At 41.0% G+C, this 22,858-nt stretch overlaps 1 protein-coding gene across 3 annotated transcripts in view; it reads right to left on the bottom strand.

Annotated features, from left to right (window-relative positions):
- The window catches only part of DISP1 (dispatched RND transporter family member 1), an 83,576-nt gene that overhangs the window by 14,241 nt on the left and 46,477 nt on the right, over window positions 1-22,858 (bottom strand). For all 3 annotated transcript variants that reach the window (XM_044432188.1, XM_044432276.1, XM_044432368.1), the window contains exons 3-6: window positions 11,393-11,422; window positions 6,521-6,644; window positions 2,142-2,269; window positions 6-103 (exon numbers count right to left, since the gene is read on the bottom strand). In XM_044432188.1, coding sequence (XP_044288123.1) covers window positions 6-103; window positions 2,142-2,269; window positions 6,521-6,644; window positions 11,393-11,422 — 380 coding nt within the window. The remainder of the gene's footprint in view (window positions 1-5; window positions 104-2,141; window positions 2,270-6,520; window positions 6,645-11,392; window positions 11,423-22,858) is intronic.

Here is a 22,858-nt window from a genome sequence, read left to right as displayed (position 1 = left end):
CTTACTTGGAATGTCACAAAAAAAGCTGTCCTTGTGGAAATTCCAGTCTGCTTCCCTTCTCTCTCTCTCATAGTGATCCTCTGACCATCTGCCATCTCGATGACTAAGGGAGAAGAATTTTTATTTTATAGATGATCATCAAAATCAATGACATAACCCTCCCCACCCTCCACCGAACGAACAGAAGAAGAGCGCTGCTGGATCAGACCACGGATGCATCTAGTCCAGCGTTTGGTTCACACAGAATCAAACAATAGTAGAGTTGGAGGGGGTCAGAGGACCATCAGGTCCAACCCTTTGCTCAATACAGAACTCCAGGCTTAACCATCCTTCTCAGATGGCTGTCCAGTTGCATTTTGAACGTCTCTAGTGTGGGAGAACCTACAACCTTCCTAGGGAATTGGTTCTATTGTCATCCTGCTGTAGTAGTCAGGAAGTTCTTTCTGATGTTCATCTGGAACCTGGCTTCCTATAACTTGAGCCTGTTATTCCATGTCCTGTACTCTGTGATGAGTAAGAAGAGATCCTGTTCTTTCTGACAGCCTTTTACATCCTTGAAGAGTGTTATCATATCTGCCCTCAGGCTTCTCTTCTTGAGGCTAAATGTGCCCAGTTCTTTCAATAACTCTGCAAAGAGATTTGTTTCCAGTCCCTGGATCATCCTTGCTGCCCTCCTCTGAACCCTTTCCAGTTTTTCTGCATCTTTCTTAAACTATGGTGCCCAGATGAAGCCTAACCAGTGAGTAAAGGGAAACTCGTACTTCACATGATTTGGACATGAAGTGATACTCGGAAGTATCTTGATTTGGAAGTGATACTTCTATTAATACAGCCTAAAATAGCATTTTGCAGCCACATCACAGTGTTGACCCAACTCCAAGATCCTTCTCACTTGCAATATTGTTCAGCCAAGTATTCCCCATTTGGTTTCTTTTTATTCCTACATGGTGGACAACCAACTATCCATGGGAAACCCAGAAGCAGGATATGAGTGCAATAGTTCAGATCCTATCAGCTCATACTTCTGGTTGGGGTTTTTGGTTTTCTTCCAGCAAGCATCACTTTGCACTAGCTTTCATTGCACTGCACTTGCCACTTTGATGTCCATTCTCTCAATTTGGGGAGATCCTTTTAGAGGTTCCTTAGATTCCCTTGAAAAAAAATCATCCTAAATAATGTGGTGTTGTCAACAAATAAATAAAAAGTATCAGCCTTGATACAGATTTCTATGAGACCCAAATATTTACATCCCTACACTGGGAGAATTTACCATTTATTCCAACTCTGCTTTCTGTTCTTTAACCAATTACTGACCCATAAGACAACATCTCTTCTTATTCCATGTCCACTAGGTGTGCTCAGGATTCTTGGTAAGGAACTTGTGGAAATCCAAGTAAAAAAAGTCTACTATTGTTACTCCTGCCCACATTATTAACATTCTGAAATAACTCTAAAAGTTTAATGGGATGAGGCTTACTTTGCAGAAGCCATGTTAATTCATTCTCAGCAGGGTTGTGCTTCTGTGTGTTTACTGATTTTATACTTACTAAAGCTTCCAACCACTTTAATTGGAACAGATGTTAACCTGGCTAGCTTGGAACTGTCCTAGATCACCCCCTAGACCCTTTTTAAAAATATTGGTCTTATGCTGGCCATTCTCAAGCCCTGTTGTACAGAGGCTGATCTTAGGGACATGATACTTTTTGTTAGAAGCAATTTCATATTTGAGTTCTTTAAGTACTATAGGATCAATACCATCCAAGGCTTTCACTTTGTCAATAAGATTGAAAACATAATCTTTTCTCATTATGGTTACCCTAAATAGGGGAGATACAACCCTGCAACACATCTTCAGCCAGTGTAGCTAGAAAAAGTGGAGTTCCATAAGAAAATAAATCATGACCCACATAAATTCATGGGTTTAAAACCTCATTTTCAAAATAGCTTTTATATCACTGTAAAATTTTGTAGCATGACACTTTATTATTAACTCTGGGTGTAGAGTTAAGAGAGCCAGATGTTAAATGTGCTATTTTTGTTATATGGCAGGAAAAAAATATTTCAGAACTCCCATATTTCATTAGTGTACATAAATAATCAGTTGGAAAACAATGGCAGAAAAGATGACTGGAAGCCCTTACCTCTTAGCCTGCTCATCTGCATACTTAAAAGGGTAGTTTGCTAAGGTTGCTTTATAGCCGGTGTTTTTCACCATATTATTCCAAGTGACCAGTCTTTGACCTATAGCAGTTCCTCTTGGCTCAAAACCCTAAGGCAGAATATGAGAGGACTTCTTAGTTCAGGAAGACAACAATTAAAATGATGGCATGGCACTCAGAAGCATCTCTCATAGATAATAGTTTTCGATTTAAATGGCTTCATTTCTGGAAGGGAGAACGACACGAGGAGCAACAATGAACTTCATCCTGTCTGGTATTCCAGTGTCACTAGGCTACATGTTTCTACCTGCCACCAGCTAGTGACGAGAAGGAAGGACAGGGCACAAGGCAGGTTCTGCCACACATTACGGAAGAAGAGAACTCAGCATGTGATGGGGCTGCTGTTGAGAGCAGGCGAACAGCCCTGCTGCATCATCATACCAGCATCCTGTTTCCCGTGTGGCCAGTAAGGTGACTTTGTGGAACCCAGAAGCAGGACATGAAGGCAACTGTCTTCTTTTGCTGTTGCTCCCCCACAGCTTATATTCATAGGATGCTGTCTGATCCATGAGATCATATATAGCCCTCTTGACTGGAAGGCACTGATAGCTGTGTTCATTATTTGCTTGTGACACTGCTATCCTGCCTTTTTCTCCAAGGAGACCAAGGTGGTGTGCATTTATTTGTTTAAGATATTTATATCCTGTCCAATACATGGTCCTCCTTTGCTCCATTTTATCCACGTAACAGCCCAGTGGAACTGATTAGGCTGAGAGTGCGTCACTGGCCCAAAGCTACTCAAGTGAGCACCAAGGCCAAGTGGGACCTAGAACCCAGGTCCCCCCACACTGCCTCTACTTGCACAAGGAAACAATTTATGAATTCATCTAATCCCCTATTCAAGGCCACCAAATCTGCTGGCTATCACCACATCTCAGGGCAGCAGACCCTAGTTTGTGTTCCCTGAAGAAGGACTTCCTATCTTTGATCCTGAATGCCCACCATTCAATTTCATATGATGACCCCAAGCTCGAATATTAGGTACAGGGAATGTCTCCTTGTCTACTTCCTCCACACCCTGTATCATCGTATACTCCTCTATCATGTGTCCACACAATGTTTTTCTAAAACATGTGAAGCGTAACCATATGAGATGATCCATCCCCAATCATTTTGCTTGCTCTTTTCCATACCTTTCCTGTATCCTTTTGAGATACAGCAACAAGAACCGCACGTGGTATTCCAAGCGTCAGCCCACCATCACTATGTGCAAAGGCATTTTGAGTTTTATTTTTGAATCCCTTCAGTAGAATCCTCACCATTCTTTCAGTATGTATTTCCAACTGGAGGGTTCAAAAGTAAGAAAATCTGATCCCCAACCCTGGTAACTCAAAGTTCAGTCTCTTAATGCGTTTAGACGTAGGCCCCAGTGTCCACTGCGAAACCTGCCCCTTGTGTGGGGGCGGCCAACCCTGCTGCTGCATCGGGATCAAAGAGGAACGGCTTCATGTTGTGGCAATGTGACAATGCAGGCGCAACTGCTTGGTCAGGCTCAACTTGCCAGAGAGGTGGCAGCTGAAGATGGAACTGCAGCAGAGGTTGCACAGGGCCCTCCATGTGGGACTGACTCCTCCATGAATGGGTGGTGCTGCCTTTCCATCATGGATTATCATAACCTGTAGCTCTCTGCAGTTCTATGCAAATCCATGCATGAAGAACTTTCCCCTGCCTCTTCACCACTACCAAATGAACAATCTTGCTCTTCCAGAAGTGAGAAAGGACCGAGCTGGATACCACATTAATTGTGTGAACATCATTAATGTGCTCTTATATTGTTATACTAGCAGCAAGACAGAGAAAAGCCTGAACAACTGTAGAACTGTGAGGGGGAGATCGGAAGCTTTTTTCTCCCTACCCCCACCAAACCACCTCTCCAAAGCTGGTATTTGCATTTGAAGGCCAGCTCCCTTGAAATGCAGATAGCAGCTACAAGAGTCCATTTTTAACAGGAACTGGCAGGAATTATTGCCCTCCCCACCTGCAGTTGCCCTTCCCCAGGTTGTGCATCATTGTATTTACACAATTAAAGGCTCTGAGTCACTCCAGGTCATCCCCTAAAGTACCTTTCCACTATGGTACTTGAAGGCTCTCTCTAAGCAACATATTCACTAATTGAAATGTAGATTTAGGTGCTGAATTTTTCCATTTGTTGTTACAAAATTAGGGGCATCTGGTGAGTCACGGTAGGTCTTCTCCCCCTACTTCCAAGCAGATCAAGACAAAAGGCTAACTAAACGTTCTATTATGTTAAAACTGAGCAGTTAGGCTGGTTTTGTGAAAAAAAGAAGGCTATTGCTAAAATCAATAATAAAGGAAACAAGCAAAGTTTGTTTCCTGGCCATTAGGGAAATGCAGCTTAATGACAGGAAGGTGATTCCAGACTGGACCTCTTCCTTCTGCCAAGCCAAAAAGAGCTTGCTGTACCTTCAAGGAGTACTGGGATTCCTATAGGCTAAATCACCTCAAACATCAGATGGTTCTCCATTTGTCCCCAGTAGAAAGAAAGGTAGGAGAAAGCACACTTTTGCAAGAAAACTTAATTAAAAATAAATAGGGAGAAAGGGAAGGAAGATCAGGAAAAAACAGTGAGTAGAAAAAAAACTGATTCAGAAGCTGATCCAATCAGGTGATTCAGCAAAAAGTGCAATTGGAAAGAAACTGAGGAAGCTGGTGGGACCCCTTTTATCCCAAGGCCTGGAAGGGGTGGCGGGGGGGCGGGGCTCACTGCTATAGAAGTTTCTCTCCAATCCAGGCTTTGGACTTATGTGCATGTGCACAGAGACTACAACTAAGAACTATCTGATTTTCAGCAACTGCCTGGCTTATTTCCTGGTCCACTGGCCTTGGCTAGTCAGCTGAGAATTCCAGCGTCCCCTCTTCCACTGCTGAATCTGAAGCCCAGCCAACAACCTTTGAACACCATGTTATAGGACTGACCCTAATCCTTACATACTAGTATCTTTACAGATTCTTATGACACTGACTCATTTAGGGCACACTCCTATGCATTTTAGATAGCAGATAGTAAAAATATCCTACAACTCCCAGGATGGCTAAACTGGCATAGGATTGCACCTTTAATGTCCAGTGAGAACTATGCTGCACAAATAAGCTGCACAAAACAGTAAATAGCACAAAACACACGATTCTGTAGAAGATTTCTTAGCTTAATTAATTATTCTTTTAAAAATCTCTATTTTTATTTAGCAATTCTTTCATCACTTGCATACTCCCCGCCCAACACAGCCCTCTGGAAAACCCCAAATATATTAAAAACCACACTTGGTACAAATGGAACAAATAAATGAAACCAGTGACAAGACTACCCCAATGCTCCCTTTTCATGTTCCTGCTGTCACTGTTAGCACACTCACCAACTCCCTCTTGCAGGAGGATCCTACTGCTCTTATCAAGGCTTTGACATTTACTCACATCATTCCAAGCCAAGCATATGAGGACCTGCTGCTCAAGAGAAGCTGGGAGACAAAACCATCTCTGTAGCAGCTGCTTCATACAGTGATCCATGTGTCTGCCATGCGCCATGTTATAGTACCTTGGCAGCAATAATTTAGTTTATCTCCACACCACTGCAAAACTACCCCAAGGCAGGATGGAGGAGAAACCAATGACAGCTGATATGTTGGCCAAACTGTGACAGGTGAATTGCGGGCTGCTGCTAAACAAAAGCCACTTTGTATGAAGCCAGCAGTGATTCTTCTGCTCATTCCTCCTCAGGTGCCTGGCAGTTTAAGGCAATGTCATTGCTGCTGTTGTTTTCACCAATTCTGAACTGTCAGGACATTTAAGCACAGGGGCTAAAATGTGGACAATTCTCATGAATGTCTGGCAAGAACAAACGACTGCCACATTTAAGATGCAGGCTTTTAATAAATTCAGTTATAACAGACCATTTAAGGCACCAAATCTTCTGCAGTTTCTTCAGTTCCCATTTAAAAATGTCAATGTTCCATATTTTAATAATTACACATAGTAAACCCATTAAATTATTTATTATTATAATAGTGATCCATAATACACTGAAAATAATTTTCAGAGGTGCTGCTGGAAGGGATCTTTTCCATTTTTGTTATTGCTAAACATACGGAGAAGCTGCAGAGATAGGGTGAACTCAACTATCACATTTCACATTTCAGCTTTGGAGTTTTGATTTTTGCGCCTCTGTACGTCAAAACAATACAATACATTCACCAATAATTCCTTGCAGCTCTCATACCATTACTGCTGGAAAAGCATATGCCAAAATAGTGCTTTGACAGTACAAAATATTAATGTTTACTTACCAATAATGGATCAGAGAAGTCTGGAAGATCTGGGACTAGGATTCCAACCAATGCACACACCACAATTAATACAGTGCACATGCCTAAAACCACTACAGGCCAGTCAGCTATCAGAGCTGCATAGCTAGAACAAAATAGAAAATTGCAATTAAAAGACGATACATTCTAGAAAGGAAAAAGTATCAAGGAGAGTAGATTGCTTTATATGGTTGCTTGGAATGTTCAGTGCTGTTTTAAAGAAGATCACAAGAGCTTTCTTATTTAAATAGGATCAAACTGGGTATCACTATTATTCCCATCACCCTAGCCTATGTCGCTAATGCCAGTACTGGCTGGGGGTGATGGATATAACAGTCCCACTCATCTGGAGGGCATCAGGATAGGGGAAGTTAATATAAGACTTCAAAAGTGAACCCCATTCACTCTGTGGTCTTTTTAGAACAGGATGCAAATCTTCACACCTGGGACCAACTCTGTCCTTCCAGTGGTTCCCGAGATGGATATACTCCCTTCCACCGGCTCCTTCACTCACACCAGCCACCAATCATTTGCTGGTTTAGCAGCTTTTGTGCAGTTCCCCCATTCGAAAAAGTTAAAGTGCCTCTCTCCTATGGCTTGGTTGCTGGCAAGCTAAAAGCTTTAAGCTAAAATGTTCTGGTATTTTGGCCCTGCCCACCATCAGAATCTGCCCCCCAAAGCCCTTGAACTTGGCTCTGGAGGGCAAAGAGATTCTACAGCTGTTTCAGAAAGTGGTGCTTTCAACAGGCACTCATTTGGTTTTTTTACCAACACTTTTCCTCGAGTGGGTCCTCTTCATAGTGTTCATTTTATAGTGTTTTTATCAGTTCATTAATATTTGTCTCTAACCTCTAATAGAAAGGTACAGTCTAGGGAGGGGTTTTGTTTTGTTTTTTTGCAACAACTATTTATTATTTCTGGTCTGGCCAAAAATAGATTTCTTTGGCTCAGAGAACAGTGAAGGCAACTGCTATATATTTAATTCAAACCATTTTGGGGTGCTTTCCATTTAGAAAAACAGTACCATTTTGAATAAAACCATTATAGTAGACTAAGCATACACACTATGGATTGTTAAACTTCTTCCTCATGTCCATATTTTTGGTCTGGTCAGGAGGTTTCCAGATCCAATACCCAAAATAAACTGTATGGAATATTAGAACTTGAAAGGGCCAGTCTCCAGCACTTCTGTCAAGGCTGAAAAAGAATTCCATGTAATTTACCCAGTAAAATAAGAAAAAGTTCTGTGCGGTCTGACTAACTGAAACACTATCGATCAAACATAAAACGAAAGAGTGCTCCATTGCTCTGAACTGATTAAGTGTTGGAGAGTTACGTCCAATTTTTGGTCAACACAACTTAAGAAGAACACCAACAAAATGTAGAAGATTCAAGAAAGGGGACTGTTCAATTAAATGTTTGGAATGCAAAAGATGAGGCAAGACTGAGGGAACTGGGACTTTTCAGCCTGGAGAATAGGAGACTCCGAAGGGATCTGTTGGTGATGTATAGGTACATGAGGGGGTGTCACATGGAGGTGGGTAGAGACCTGTTCTCCCCTGCAGAGGAGGGCAGGACATGTTCCAACAGAGCCAAGCACAGGGAACCAAGGTTTAATTAGGATGCCAGGAAGTACTTCCTGACAGTTAGGACTCTGAGGCTACGGAAGGGGCTTCCATGGGAAGTGGTTGAAGCCCCATCGGTGAGGGTGTTCAAGGACAGGCTAGACATGCACATGGTAGGCATGTCATGAGCAGAGCTGGCTGGAGCTGGGGGTCAGATTAGATTGCCCAGGATGCCCCATCTGACTCACGCTGTTTCTATGATGATAAGGTGGAAAGGTTGGCCTTAAAGAAAAAAGAGAATGATGAGGGTGAACCTGGATAATTAAAAGTTACTTGCCACTGACAGAAGGAGACAACTTATTTGGCAGGTGTACTTAGGGACAGATAACGTCGTGGATCAGAAATGCCACAAAGCAAATTTAGATTGAATGTCAAGAAACGTGCCTAACTCCAAGAATGCCTATTGTGCAGAGCAGTTTACTTTTCATAAATATTCAAAAAGAACTATTAAGTATGTAGCTTCTGTCTTAAGATGCCCTGAATTATTGTGTATATTCCTTCTACGACTTGATTACACATTATGCTAAAGGTTCATTTTCTCCCAAAAAACTAGGTATAGATAGGTAATTTCCACAGCAAAATGTCAGCATTAGTTCAGCTCATGTGGAATTTCAAGTTCTCTTCTGGTAAACTGGTAAGCTCCAGCTCACAAGGGGGGGAGGCTTACAAGTGTAGTTATCCCACTTCCTTCCCTCTTGCAAGGAAACCAGTTTCTTGCATGGTCTCACTTCTCTTCCTCTTTCATCCTGACAACAACTCTATGAGGCAAATGAGGCTAAGTTTCAGTGACTGGCCCAAAGTCATCCAGCTGAAGCTTCAGAGCTAAGTGGGGCCCCAGATCCAGACCTCTGGACCCCAGCTGGCCATCTAGCTACTGCACTGCTCTGGCTCTGCTGCACTGTTCACTTAAGGAAACAACTCAGATGAGCATCTCTTTTTCAGGCCAGCCGTTAACAGAAATCATTCTGACTTGTTTTGAGAATCTAAACAATATTTACAGATGTCTGACGGATGGCCAAATTTCTATATATGACAAATAAGGTGCAATTCTATGCATGTTTAGACATAAACATTCCTACAACTTCCAGCAGGCCCCAGTCAGCAAAGCTAGATTCCCTAAATTTAAATGCACCCTAAACTTCCCTTTTATCTAAGGTGAGCATCTCTTAGTTGCTACAAACCAAACCATAGTATGCATGAACAACCTTTGAGCCAACTTGCTTAGCAGGAAGCCTTAAATTTAGCATGGGGTGGTGGGGAGGCAGGGAGAAGAGGGGTCCCACATACCACACTAATCTGAGAATGTTTGCCAGCTAAGGGTAGAAGTATGCTTTGTCTTGCTGCCGCAAGTAATTCTTCTGGCTCTGTATTCAGGTTTTTTAAAAATAAATTGGGAACATGCATTTACATTTTAAATGAGTGGTAGTTAATCCTTCATTAGTGAACAACTGTGAAGCTCTTTCATCAGTTATTAATATGAGTGGTAAGACAAATATCTTTTAGAGACAAGTTCACACGGTAAAGTAGATGAGGGTTATCTGACTCTACACATTCTTCGTTTTTAGAAACAGTAACTCCAGGATCAGTGAATTGTCCGTTAAGTAGCTCAGAAACTAAAACAAACCAATCGGCTATACATAAGTAAACTAGAATATTCAGTCTGCTCCTGCCAATGTGTAGTTTTTTTAAATACTATTTATTGTAGTCTTAACATACGGCATTTCATCCAAAAATTACCAAAGTTTTTCTCAAAGCATAGTAAAAAGGTAGCTTGCAAACATGTTTCAGTAATGGCGCAATCCTATGCATATTTATACAGAGAAAAGCCCTGTAACTTCCAGTGTTCCTCCAGCCAGTCATGCTGACGAGATCCTTGGAAGACTTTTTTTGGTCTTTACAAGTATAGGATTTTTTGGTCTTCACCCTAATGCAACTTATAGTCTTCACAAACAGATCTCCCAGCCTTGAAGAAGAGAACAGGCTCTGGTCCCTTACAGCCAATTGTGAACGAAGCTCTTGATTGTCTTTGACAGGGCTGGGTCAAGAAGGTATGGTAGACCTGCCACACAGTTCTTCCCTCAGCAGCCTTGATGTAGTTCAGTAATTAGGCAGAAGGCAAACAATTTCTCCTGCAGTGGTGCCCTTCCTTATACAATGAACATTCCCACTGCCCTATCTGCAATCACAGATACATGTTTTGCTCCCACATATTTTATTAATTCTTACAAGGGTGCTGTGCTGCAGACTTTATTTACTAGCTTTCTGTCTTTGAATGCCTAATGTCTGCAAAAGGAAGCCTCGTTTTTAGAACACAAAACTGCAGAAAAAACAGCACCAATATTCCCTTTCCTCACAATGCAAATTCTAGACATCTGAGTTCCCTACTGTCAGCATCCCCTATTTTGAGTTTGTCTATTGCATCGCGTGGTAGAACACGGCTGAAAAAAGTGAGGTTTGATCAAAACACCCTGAACACGTCTGAAAAATGAGGAAGGCATGTTCATTACTAGGTGATACTGGGAGGAAGGCGAAGTTGGGGGATAGGAGGGACAGACCATGAAGCTCAGGTGAAGGTGCAAACATGCGTGGTATGTAGATTTATGAACTCCTGTTTTACAACCAAAGTGGGTAATTTTAGGGTTACTCTGCCATTGTTGTCAACAAACAGTTCTATCCATTCTGTTTAATACAAACCTTGTTTATGTGAATCTTGAATCTTGAAGGATGATCTAATAGAAACATAGAAACAGAGCAGGGGTCAGAAGGGGTCTCCTGGGCCATCTCGTCTGGCCCCCGGCTCCAGCCGGCTCTGCTCATGACGTGCTTACCATGAAGTTAATAAGTTAAGCCCTTCTTTAGAGGGAACCACCTTAGTATGTTTAATTAATTGATCTCTATACTGTGTTAGTATGTTTTGTTTTCTCTCTTATTTGCTTTTACATTTTCTTATTGTTCTTACCATTAATGCTTATTGAGATATAGGTAAGATGGATGGATGGATGACATTGGCTGATGACAGGCCTAAGAAGATAAAGATGTCCCCTGCAAGCATCAGCAGTTTTGTCACACACAACCACAAAATGTACTCATTTCAAGCTCTGAAGTCATTTGGACTGTTGCATAAAAGATATCTGATTATCTCTCAGCTTCTCCCTGCTTTTATTTCAATGCATAAAAACCACAAGAGAAGAAAAAGCATGTAAATTGCTTCAAGGAGAATGTATCCTACCTTTTGGGCAATGTTAATGTTCTTGCTGGCCTGAAAATGAAACACACAATTATTTCAGATAAGCAACTTATATCAACAGACAACTGTTTAGACCATTAAGTGGCTCTAATTGCTTTTTAAAATTCTATACCATGTTGTTATTTTGCATACATCAGACACAATCCCAGTTATGAAGAGCTTGAGAAATCAAATAACTGAGGTTAACTTTTACAAGTTAAGAAAGAAAAAAAATCCACAGTACACTCCCTCTCATTTCTCCAGAATGAATAGTGCAAAATTACCCAAGCAGATTTTCAAAGGCAAGCCCAAATGTAAGACACTCTTTACAGCACTAAATTGCCTGGCTAAGGGACAAAACAGACAAGGGAAGGGACAAAACAAAACAAAACAAAACAAACAAAACAAGGGAAGTTTTAAAAGAAACCTTGTTCATGCACAGCTCTTAATCTGTAACATGTACTTCTTGTAATGTGTTCTTGTTTAATTATCATGTCTTGTAAAAAGAATACACAGACTCACACATGCATATACCTAACCCGGTTCAGTTGTTCTTAGCGTCTGTCACCTCCACATATAAGAAGGGGAACTGGGTCTGAGCATGCCTGTGTCATCCCCCTCTGCCATCGCTCTCACTGTCTTCCACATGTGGAGGGCAGCTTGTCTCCAGTGGAGGACCCTCTTCTGCACATGGGAACCCTCCTCTGCACCATATATATGTTGCAAATATATCGCGGTATTTGTTCAACATGCAGCATAGCATTTCTACGGCCACATTTATTTATTTATTTATTTATTTATTTATTATTTTCATTTCATTTCATTTCATTTCCAGTATTTTTACCCTGTCCTTAACAAATGTCTCAGGACCACTTACAACATAGTTAAACATAACAATAAATAAACACAACAAATATGACAACCATAATATAATGAAATAATGAAATGAAATGTGACTAAGCATGACATTAAAAACTAGTTAAAATATTTAAATATTAAAATGCCAGGCAAATAAAGAGGTTTTTACCTGGCACCAAAAAGAATATAATGTTGGCACCAGATGAGCCTCTTTGGGGAGGCATTCCACAGTCAGGGCGCCACCACGGAGAAGGCCCTCCTCCGGGTTTTCACTCTCCTAACCTCTTTCAAGAGTTCCCAGAGGAAGGCCTCTGCCTCTGATCTTAAGGGGCGGAAGCGCATATAGGGAAGAAGACGTTCCTTCAGGTATCCTGATCCCAAGCCGTTTAGGGCTTTATAGTTCAATACCAGCACCTTGAATTGGGCCCGGACTTCAATCGGGAGCCAATGTAGCTAATAGAGGACCGATGTTATAAGGCAATGTATGAGGTTATGAGGCATTTGGGGCAAGGGGCTTATCATTGTTTTGGTTTGGCATTTTGTAGAATATGTTTTACTGATAGCAGGCTATTTTCAGAATGCACTTTGAAATAACATAAGCAAAGCCCCTATTCTCCCATTAACCCTGGGGACTGCTTCCCTCCTCACTGCCCCACACAAGCACCTCTGCATTGTGGGGAGGATTTTCTCATCAAACCCAAGTGAAGCATAACATTTTTAAAACTGTGTCTATCACCATCCATCAACTGAGTTGATGGAAATTTTTATTTTGCTATGCATATCTATATTTTTGGAACAGAACTAACAGATTTTTGTTATTGGTGGAGTCTAAGAGGGGTAACATTCCTACCAAACCAACATAATAAAGTTGTCAAAAACAGCTGCATCGTATTGGTTACAAGGCACCGATATTCCTTTTGCCACACAGTTTTTGTAAGGCATACTTTGTGAAACAAAACAATTTCATAGCAGGTGTGACCTTTAACATTTCAGATTTGAAGGACTTCATCACTGTTTTGTGCAGTATGGAATATGCTTAAAAACACTCAAGTAGAAAGTCTTATGGAAGTTATCATGGTCTGGGATACCAAGAACAACCACCAGCCTGCACGCACCTAAGTAAGCTTTTGTTAATACCGAAAACACCTCTTGAAACTTGCCTTTCCAACAGTGACTTGTTTGAAAGCATTACTGAAAGAGGAGAGAGGTGGTGCTGCTTTCTGAAAAACAATGGTGTGCAGTGTTGCAAATTTTTGGATTTTTTTTTTCTGGAATGATGCTGCACGATGATGATGATGATGATGTTATCTAGACATCCACATACACTTTTGGCTAAAATCTTGTGTGCACTTACCTAGGGAAAGTGCCACTGACAACCACAGGTCTTACTACAGAGTAGACATGTATGAGACTGTACTGTTAACATCAGACAACTGCCTTCAATTTTCTCAAAACTGAATCTGTTTCTCTGCCTTTGCTTAACAGATTTGGCTTTTCTCCTCTACCAAACCACATGACATGGAGAAATTTCAAGGTGAATATAGCCAACCAACTCCGCATGCAGAATGGTAAGGGAAGGCTTCTCTGGCAAAACCACTGCAGCTATTTGCATGAGGAATTAAAAATCATCTGCAAAGGCCCCAGAAAGAGTCAAGCAGCAGCAAAACTCACAGTCCATCCTTCACCCATAGGATCCCATGACTGAACACAGTATAAACAGAACATCATACCATAAGATCCATCACCATCAAACAGCCTTGTCCAATCTGATGTGTTCTGGACTACTACTCCCTTCCTTCCTGACCACTGTCCATGCCGGTCAGGCCTGACAGGGTTTATAGTCCAAATCATCTAGAGGGCACCAGATTGGAGGAGGCTGTCCGGGGAAAACAGCAGGGCAGAAGAGCCACTAAAACACATGCTGACATGGGGGCTTTATGGGTTTGAACAGGATAGCAGAGTTTTAATTCTTAGCTTTGGGAGGTTGCATCCTAATAATTTCCCTCTTTTCCTGCATCAGACCTTGATAATAATCTAAATCCATTACAAAACTACTTATAAATTGATGTTCAAATATCAACTTATAATTGATAAAATATTAATTTATAACTGTGAGCCAGTGTGGTGCAGTGGTTAGAGTGCCAGAATGGGATTCAGGAGATCTGGATTCTAGCCAGTCAGAGACTCTTGGCCTAACCTACTTCACAGGGCTGTTGTGAGGATTATGTAAGTCACCTTGATTCCTTGCATGAGGAAAAAGGTGGGGTATACATGTAATAAATAAACTAAAAATAAATTAGTTCTATTTTTTTCTACCTAGAACTGAAACTAAATATCTAAGATGCTATTCCCAGGCCCGGCTATATATTACTACATCAGTTCAAGTACACTGCTGAAAACTCCTGGTGGTCTTTGAGCATTAGTACCATTAACTTCTGGCATAAAAACCAAAGGGATTAACTATAAATGGCTGATGTCTTGCTGTGATCCAAAATATTGCTTAAGGTTTAGATTATGTAGTGAATGGAATTAGAAATAATTTATATGCCTGTCATTTTTACAGCTATTTCTACTTGCAATTAATTTGTTACAATCGCCTGCCCCCTTAGATGGATAAAATTAAATGTTGCATTTGGCAAGATAATACTTATTGAGCTCCATATACTGAAATTATTTTCTCTTTCTGAAAGTATGTTCTGGAAGTGTGCAGAACATAAAAGTTGTCAGCCACATTTCAAACATTATGTTTTCCCACTCAAAGATAGATACGTACAAATACTGGGTGATTTTTGCAGGAATGCATAATGCCATGAATAAGGGTTTCTTATGGTTAGCTTTCCTGCTTGTGAGTTTCCTGAAGAACACATACCCTGACCAGAGAAAGGAGACACCTAGTAGCATAAGTCAAAAGAACTGAAAATGGGATGGGGTGGGGAGCCAAAAGAAAAACTAAACCAGAAGGGCACTCCTTTTCTGAGTAGCTCCTGCATTTTTCTGACAATTAAAACAGAAGTGTACATTTTAAAACTGTTGAGCTTCCACATAGCCTGAAGAGCTTGATGCTGCCTCATCTTGGAACCTAAGCAGGTTAGGCAAGATTGAAATCTGGATGCGTGACATGAGTCCTGCACTGAGCGGGCGGTTGGACCTGATGGCCTGCTAGGCCTCTTCCAACTGTATGATTCTATGAAAACAAAGCACTGGAGGGGAAATTTTGGGGAAATGGAGGGGAGGGGAAATCAATGGAGGGGAAATTTTGCAGCTGCATTAACTGCTTTGTTACAGTAGGTGCACAAATTTCCCCTCCATTTACTTTCCTGTTACTAAATTTGCATCTATTTCTGGGAATTTTTAGAGTTTTCAGCAGTAATTGCAACCACAGCAGTAAGTGCTCTGAAAAGACATGCAAAAAAGCAAAGTGCAGGAGAAGAGAACAAATACCTTCCCTTTTTGCAGTAGCCACCGACTTGCAGAAATGTGAAAAAAAAAGCGGAGGGCACTGATAACTGTCAGTTCAATGCTTAAAATCAAGAGAATAACATTGATGAGGGGGAAAACTTGTTTTTGAAGAAGCTCCCAAGTCAAGGGGCCCCATTCGAATGCTGGGCAGGGTCAAAGGCAAAAGGGGCAGGGCCCAAAATACCAGCATATTTTAGTTTTAAGCTCTTACTCCCATCAATTGAACTTCAGGAGGGGTATTTTAATATGCTACTATAAGGAAAAATCTGCACAAAAGCTGGGAAACCACCAAAAAATGGCTGGGAGAAACTAGTTTGGCTCTGTGGGGACCTGGGGGAGGTGAACTGGGGCCCCAGGAGAGCAGGATGTGGTCAACTGGCCTGACAGTCCATACCCCTGAATAAAAGCATTTTAAAGTTATTTTATCTTAATGGAATGTAGAAAAGAGGAGGGTGCTCTCAGCAGTCTTTGCCAAAAGAGCCCTGTCTGCCAAGAACAAAAATTGCTGTTCACCTCAGAAAGTTCTTTGATTGCTGCAGAGTTTTTTTTAATGGCTGCATCACACCATTCCAAATGAGCTGCTTTATGCACCTAATCTACACTGATTAAACCAAGAGAAGAATGCCTAACCCCAGTATTATCTTTTCTCCCTCTCCAGATGCTTTTCCCTCTACTGCACTTCCCCAGTGTACTGTCCCTGAGATGGTGGACTGCAACCTCATCCTCTCTAGCCAGCATGGCCACTGCAGATGCGTAGTGCAGTGCCTCTGGGGAGCTCCAGCTTGGAAAAAGATGGTTGAAAGTGCATGTTTTTAAGCGTGGATGCACATCTGGAGCTCCTTGGGGGATGAGGGACAATCAAGAGGAACTGCAAAGGAAAGAGTCTCTTTGCCTCCTCCAAATTACCCCAGCCCAAAATTGGGTTTTCCAAATGGAAGTGACAGTCAGATTTTTGTTTACTGTATTTCTGCAAATCGTATAGTATTCCACCACTCCAAGGATACTTAATGAGAAGATAGTTTAATGGGCAAGATAAATAACAGGTTCTGAGATAGTCAAGACAATAAAAATCTGAATGCCACCATGAGTCACAAGTTCAGGGCAGACCTTTCCCTTCTAAATACTCCACAAGTTGAAATCCTTTTGTGACTCTTCTCCAGATTCCTTTCCCTCGTGTAGCCAAATGAAACTCAATAGCAGTTCACCTAAAAGCTAAGTGGCTTTCAGCAACTTTTTTGGCACAGGGTGAGTTCCATAAACATTTTATTTGTAGACCTATCATGCACTTTCCTGAAGCATCACAAAGTCATAGCCACAAATAAGTATTTCTGAGAAGATGCTGGAATGATTCAGCAAATGTCATGGTGCCTCCAAACCTCCACAAGAAGAGACATGAAAGGCTCATGCCAAAAGTTCACTGTATGCTAGAAGCAACTCATATAAAGTCTCCTAAGGCTCTCTCTTGATTAGAAGTGCAAACAATCCAATTTTGGAATCGGAATGTGGGTGGGTTGTTATATATAGCCCTCCCTTTTTTCCTACAGTTTCAGAGGACTTTAGAGAAAAATCCTCAAGATTTGTGAAAATACACCAAATGTTATAAATGGATGCCATTTCTAAGACTACAGAATGACCATGCACACGCTGTGAATCAAAAGAGTTTAGAGAATGATGTTGTCTGAGGAGCCACAGGATCATCTGCATTCCCAGCTCAAAGATTGGAGCCAGGCTTCAGCCGTGCAGCTGAGGATCCAAAATGCAACACCACCCCCTTCAACTGCTGCAGCACCACCACCATGGCGGGGCGGGGGGGAGGAGGCATTTTGGAAAGTGGGGAGGGAAGGTGAGGCAAGGATATGGGATATCCAGAAGCCACTCCAGCCAACTTCCCCCATCTCCATAAGTGCCCCAGTCAGATTGCCCAAAACGGGGTGGGAGGACAAGCTGAAGTTTGTCTCTGCTACTCAGCCTGCTCTGCATTGGATGCACCTTCATAGATATGTCCTTACATATAAGGTTGTGCCCTTAGATCCTATTTCAGCTTCTCCGATTCCAAAAAATGAACGGAGCACCGTGTAATCTAGTTTCGCTTTGACACATTACTATTTAACTATTTTGGTCCATTACTATTTAAATGGAATTTAGAAGAAGTCTAAGGAGCTTATCAAAATCAAGCCTTTTAATGTAGAAATGGTACCACAAATACTAAATATTCAGTTTTACTGATCCCAGTTATCCAGTTGAATCTCTTAAACAAAACAATGTGCAATCATAATTCTGTATATGATATCATTTGGCCTGAGTCAGTAACAGTGCAATCATGTGTGTGTTTAACCAGAAAAAATTGGAGAAGTCCTGTGTTCCCCAGAATTCCAAGAGCTACAGGACTTTTCCTGTCTAAAGGTGCACAGCACTGAACCCTGAATTGTTAAATGCTACTCTTGTCAGTTCAAATATATTTGAGTGACTTAAATGCCCCCTAGGCCCCTCTGGAAAATGTGGACTATGTTTTGTGCACTCACAAAATGTCAGATTTCCTTCATTTTGTCTTTTGCTAAATATATTTCTTTCAACTTTCCTTCATAATTGGGTTTCCAGCACCTACAATAATATGATCTGCTGGTACTTCATTACCAAGCATAAAATTGTATTCAGCCACCAGGCAGTACCAAAATAATATGTTTCCTTATAAATCCAGTCCTGGCTTTAACTCACTGCTGACACACCTAGCTATTAAAATTTCTTTAGCTTGTTTAGACACCTACTTTCTTCCCTGAGGAAAAATATTCTCCTTCAATTTGGTGCCTTCATTAAAAGGAAACTGAAGGAAAAATTTGAGGCTATATCCGAAGAAATGCCAGTAGACTTCAGGATTTCATTTGTGACTTTACATTACATCAAAATGCGAAAACAGTAAACTAAATGAAACACGGTAAGATTTGATAGCATTACTACCCCTAAGAGAACTATCTTATGGCCCTCAGACATTACCTGAGGGGCCAAAGGATCATTCAGATTCCCAGCTCCATGGATGGAGAGAGCATTCTCACCTGGGAGCTGGGAAGCCAAGGGTGGTTCCTTCCCACAGTGGAAAGAATAGAGCCAGCTGCTCCCTGAGGTTGGGAAAGCATCCTCGGGGAGAGGTAAAAAGCAATGTTTTGGGAGACAGGGAGGGGAAGAGAGTGGGGAAGTCATGAAGCTGTTGCTGGTGGAGATGCAGAGCTGAATGAGCAGGGAAGAAAAGAGGACCATTGCAGCTTCTCTTGTACAGCAATGGATGAGCATGAACTTTGGAGCTTCCAGTGGAAGTCTGGTTGGCACCCACTCTTTTGACCTTTAGTTGCCATCTAAAGACATATTTGTTCAACAGTTATTTTAATAAGTGAAGTCTTTATTTTCAATGAGGTTTTATTTTTATGCTGTTGCCAGTATATGATTTAAATGCTAGATATCGATATACTAAATTTTAATGCTTCATCTTCTATTTTTGGTGTGTGTGTGTGTATAAAATTTTATTAATTCTATTTTGTCTATTTTGGTTCTATTTAACTTCGGCAGCTTATTTATGGATATTATTATTATTGGACTTTTACAGTAGTGAGTTATGTTGTGCATTGTATTGTTTTTATGTTGTTTTTGGCTTTTAATATGATGTAAGCCTCCCAGGGCAGCCTATGGCTAGTGGGGTGGCATATAAATCAATCAAACAGTCAATCAATCAATGGGGAACTAAATCCATGCATGTGAGGTCCAGCTTGAGACCAGTTTACTGGAAGGGCCACCCATACCTGTAAGAACCTGCCGGGATCCTAAGACTAGACACAGAGGCCCTGCTTGTGTGCCTGTTGGTATGATCTAGTAGTTTGCTGCACACAAGAGATGGGGCCTTTTATGTTCCAACTTTACGAAGTATCCTTCAAAGGAGGTATACACATTTTAAATAAATAAATATAATACTGAGAACACATCCCCACATAGTCATGCTACTGACACCTGGGCCTTGTGCTCATAACAATAAAGGAAATCATAAACCTGTGTCTAAGATTGAAGCATTTCAGAAAGAGGTAGGGACTCACTTGACTGAATGCTCCTTCATACAGAAACAAAGTTCTTGCACATAGATGCCAAAGAGAAAGATACTCACTTAGATTTTATCCTGAAATGCTAGATTTCTATGGAGTGAAGTGCCATACTAAATTGAAAGGTTGCTGCACGCCACACAGAAAAGAGGATCCAGCGGTGAATCCTGCAGAGTTGATGGAGGCTAAGAGTTCGTAGCTATCAATGACTAATTATAATACTTAGACTTGACTTCAAGTATCAATGACTCTCAACATCAGTTGCAAAGGAAATCAACCAGCAGGGGCACGATTGTGCATGTGGCCAACTTATGGGCTTTGTGTGCACATGGCCGCAACAGAAACAGTGGAATGGTGGCCCTGAACCACCTTTGGTACACTCTAGCATGGTCTTCTTCAGACCCCACATGCTATATCGGTTGCCATGTAACAACCTTCAACTTCAACAACATTCTATGCAAGCATGTTCTATCCCAACACAATAAGGCCGTGGAGGGGTAGAAGGACCCTTCTCCTCAGAGCTTTTGCCAGTCAGTGCAGAACATACCAGGACGGATGCAGACTTAGTCATACTTGCAGTAGACACAATGAAATTAACAGGAAACAGGGGGAAAATTGGAATAGTTTTTACATCTCTTTATCTTTGATATTGTGAGTTAACAGGGATGTAATAAATTAAGTTAAGTGAAAATGGGGGAGTGGAAGAGCAGCAAAAAAGGTGCATCAAAAAGGAAGGCAGACAACACCATCTCCTTATCAATGTAACTCTCTTGATTTTAAATGGCAAACGGTCACTTCTCAGTGCTGTCCACATTTTCAACATGTCTCCGAGTCTCTAGCTACACCAAGAGTGGAGAGATATTAACTCAATGCTCCTTTTTTGGAGTATTCACTGCTGCAGTTAATGCAAGTGTGCAAACTTCCCTTTCATTTACTTCCCAGCCATGTGGTTTAGAAATGTCAGGAAACCACTTAGCATGCAAGCCAGCTCTAACTGTGGCTAAGTCTGGATCCAACCAATTGAGACGGCCAATAATCACTGCAGCTCTCAACTCTACAACAGACCATATTTTTGGAGGGCTGTTTAACTCTCAAACAACCCCCAATGACAGGCTTCGGATGACATAACCAATCATGGCAAACCTCCATCAAGGCCCAAGATTCAAAATGAGCCTCAGCATGTGTCAGAACTCATCACAGTTTAAATAAGCCACAGTGGGCTGCAGTTTTCATGCAAGCCAGGTCACTGAGTTAAATAAAAATAGTCTAAGGAGTAAAAGAAGTTCCACATCCCTAAAAATGAAGGATGCAAGGGACTAAAGCCCTATCCAAACTTCTTTGAACACCCCCTCAAAAATCGGTTCTCCCCAGCTGTTTTTCCTTGGATTATGCTACTTGAATCTCATGGGGTGAAAAATAGTTGTGAAATGGGGATGGGGGGGGGGAGCAGAGGAAAAGTGCAGCTTTTCATTGATTGACAAACTGCTTTTAAATTAATTTCCCACTCAGACCCTTATGTTCTGAAGCAAGAGTAGAAGGTGCACCAATAATATGTGATTATTATTAACATTAAATGCTCTTAATTATTAGTATTATAAGAAGCAATGGAGAAATAAACTTCATACTGCCACTGTTAGAGATCCATTTAATAAAATGCAATTTGTTCAAGAAAAATGTATTACACATTTTTGGCAGCTTCAATCCAGTTCTTGGCTCCATGAGCACCTGTGATCAGCCATGAAATTATATGGAGGCTTCTAAAATTACTTGCTGTCATATCAAGCACCTGTAAGCAGAGGAGGGTGATCAGGGGAAACTTTACTTCTTAAAAAAATATGCATCCTTGTGTTGGTCCATCAGAGGAAAAAAAAATCTGAAATCTGAAACAGTAATACCTTTATTAGGGCCAACAAAAATGTCACAAAGTCATGAGCAAGCTTTCCTGTTCTCAGTATACTTCTGAAAGTATACAAATATTTGAAGTCCACCTTCCATAAATAAACTTGAGAAAAATAAAAAAAGTAAAAACACCCAATGCATCTATACACATTCAAGAATACAGAAAAGTAAAGAGACGCTTGTTGAGTCTGGGCCTTTTCTGCAGACTGTCTAGTGTCTTGCTTAGAATTAGAGTCTTGTTGCTTAAGTGTTTGGAAAAAGGAAGCCATTCATCTATGTGACCAAAAGATCTCAGCCTTTTTGTCCTTAAATTACGATGCTCACAGCTTGTTCAAGTGAACATTTTTAGCACTGATAAACACTGCTTGTGTCTAATTTGCTACAAGCTTCCAAATGCTCTGAAATAGTACTTCTCTTCTTTAATTAACAGTGGGACACTGCTCCAGTTATTTGGAATAAACAAGGGAGGCTTTTTTAGCTGGCTATTCTTGTTATATTAATTAACTCATTTGGACACCACAGTTCAAAGGACTAACAGATCACCAGGCTAAGTACTAACTACTTTGCTGTTGCTTAGGTGAAGGATGCAGGGCATGGGAAATGAGTTTTCAAACAGTTTGTTGCTACCGTTTGCAAATGACAGATTCCAAAGGTCAAAAGACGGCGATACACCAGGACTGTGCAGCAGAGGCCAAAGCAAGAATTTACAGAATGCTTTTTGGAACTGCAAGGAATCTAGTCTTTAAAAGATAGTGCACTTAATCAGAATGATTACAAGGCATGAAGTTGAATGCTTAATGTGCTATCTTATTAAATCAAGCAATTGTAACCTGTACATACAATATTTAATTGTCAAATGTTAACTCTGAATGGTTTTTGAATGTTTGAACTCTGAATGGTCTGTGGTATTAGCACAGAACTTAAGGCAAAGATTTAATAAAAACAGTATATTGTTTTCATATGGATGCTAATCAAACACAAGCAGAGAACAGATAATAAAGCTGAACAAACTTTCTAAATTAATGTTGACTGTGACTCATTTATCTAACCAAAGAGTGAGGCAGGCAAAAAGCCGAACAACTGTGATAGATTCACGTTCTAGAGCAGCCATGGGCAGAAGGCAGATTGGGATCTGCTGGTGGACCTCCGGGCCATTTGCAGAAGATAAAGATTT

The sequence above is a fragment of the Varanus komodoensis genome, unplaced genomic scaffold (genome assembly GCF_004798865.1).
Source record: "Varanus komodoensis strain SLA01 unplaced genomic scaffold, ASM479886v1 scaffold1, whole genome shotgun sequence".
Taxonomy (NCBI): Eukaryota; Metazoa; Chordata; class Lepidosauria; order Squamata; family Varanidae; genus Varanus; species Varanus komodoensis.
The sequence above is the reverse complement of the archived record's forward strand: the minus strand, read 5'-3'. Positions and strand labels throughout refer to the sequence as shown.